Consider the following 434-nt stretch of genomic DNA (forward strand, 5'->3'; position numbering starts at 1 on the left):
ATGTCATTTATCCGAAGCCAATTATGCAAGCATACGGTTGCCTTTACTATTTCCACAGCAGTTTCAGGATTAGCGATAATTGGTTTTCTGAATACTCGCCACTGGCTGACGAGTATACCAAAGGTATTTTCGATTAACCTTCGTACTCGGCTTAAACGGTAATTAAAGACAGCTTGTTCCATTGTCAGACCTCTGCCTGGGTATGGACGAAGCAAATATGGCTTCAAAGGAAAAGCTTCGTCTCCCACAATACAATATAGTAGAACAAAACTATTTGAAATAGCAGTCGGCTGCGGAACATTCATGTCACCTTTGTCAAAGGCTTTTCCTATGGTGCTGTCTTTAAATATACCTCCATCGCTGCGTCGTCCGTATGCTCCGATATCTACGAAACGGACGATGTAATTCGAATCACAGATGGCCATCAAAACTAT

The 434-nt window shown here is 41.9% G+C and overlaps 1 protein-coding gene across 1 annotated transcript; it reads right to left on the minus strand.

Annotated features, from left to right (window-relative positions):
- Nucleotides 1–14: 14 nt before the first annotated feature.
- Nucleotides 15–425, minus strand: LOC108766873 (uncharacterized; the record flags this gene model as incomplete). Its single annotated transcript, XM_018516807.1, has 1 exon — nucleotides 15–425. A coding segment is annotated over exon 1 (411 nt), but the record flags the coding sequence as incomplete, so codon positions are not given.
- Nucleotides 426–434: the final 9 nt, after the last annotated feature.

The sequence above is a fragment of the Trachymyrmex cornetzi genome, unplaced genomic scaffold, assembly GCF_001594075.2.
Source record: "Trachymyrmex cornetzi isolate Tcor2-1 unplaced genomic scaffold, Tcor1.1 C3734248, whole genome shotgun sequence".
In the NCBI taxonomy this organism is placed as follows: Eukaryota; Metazoa; Arthropoda; class Insecta; order Hymenoptera; family Formicidae; genus Trachymyrmex; species Trachymyrmex cornetzi.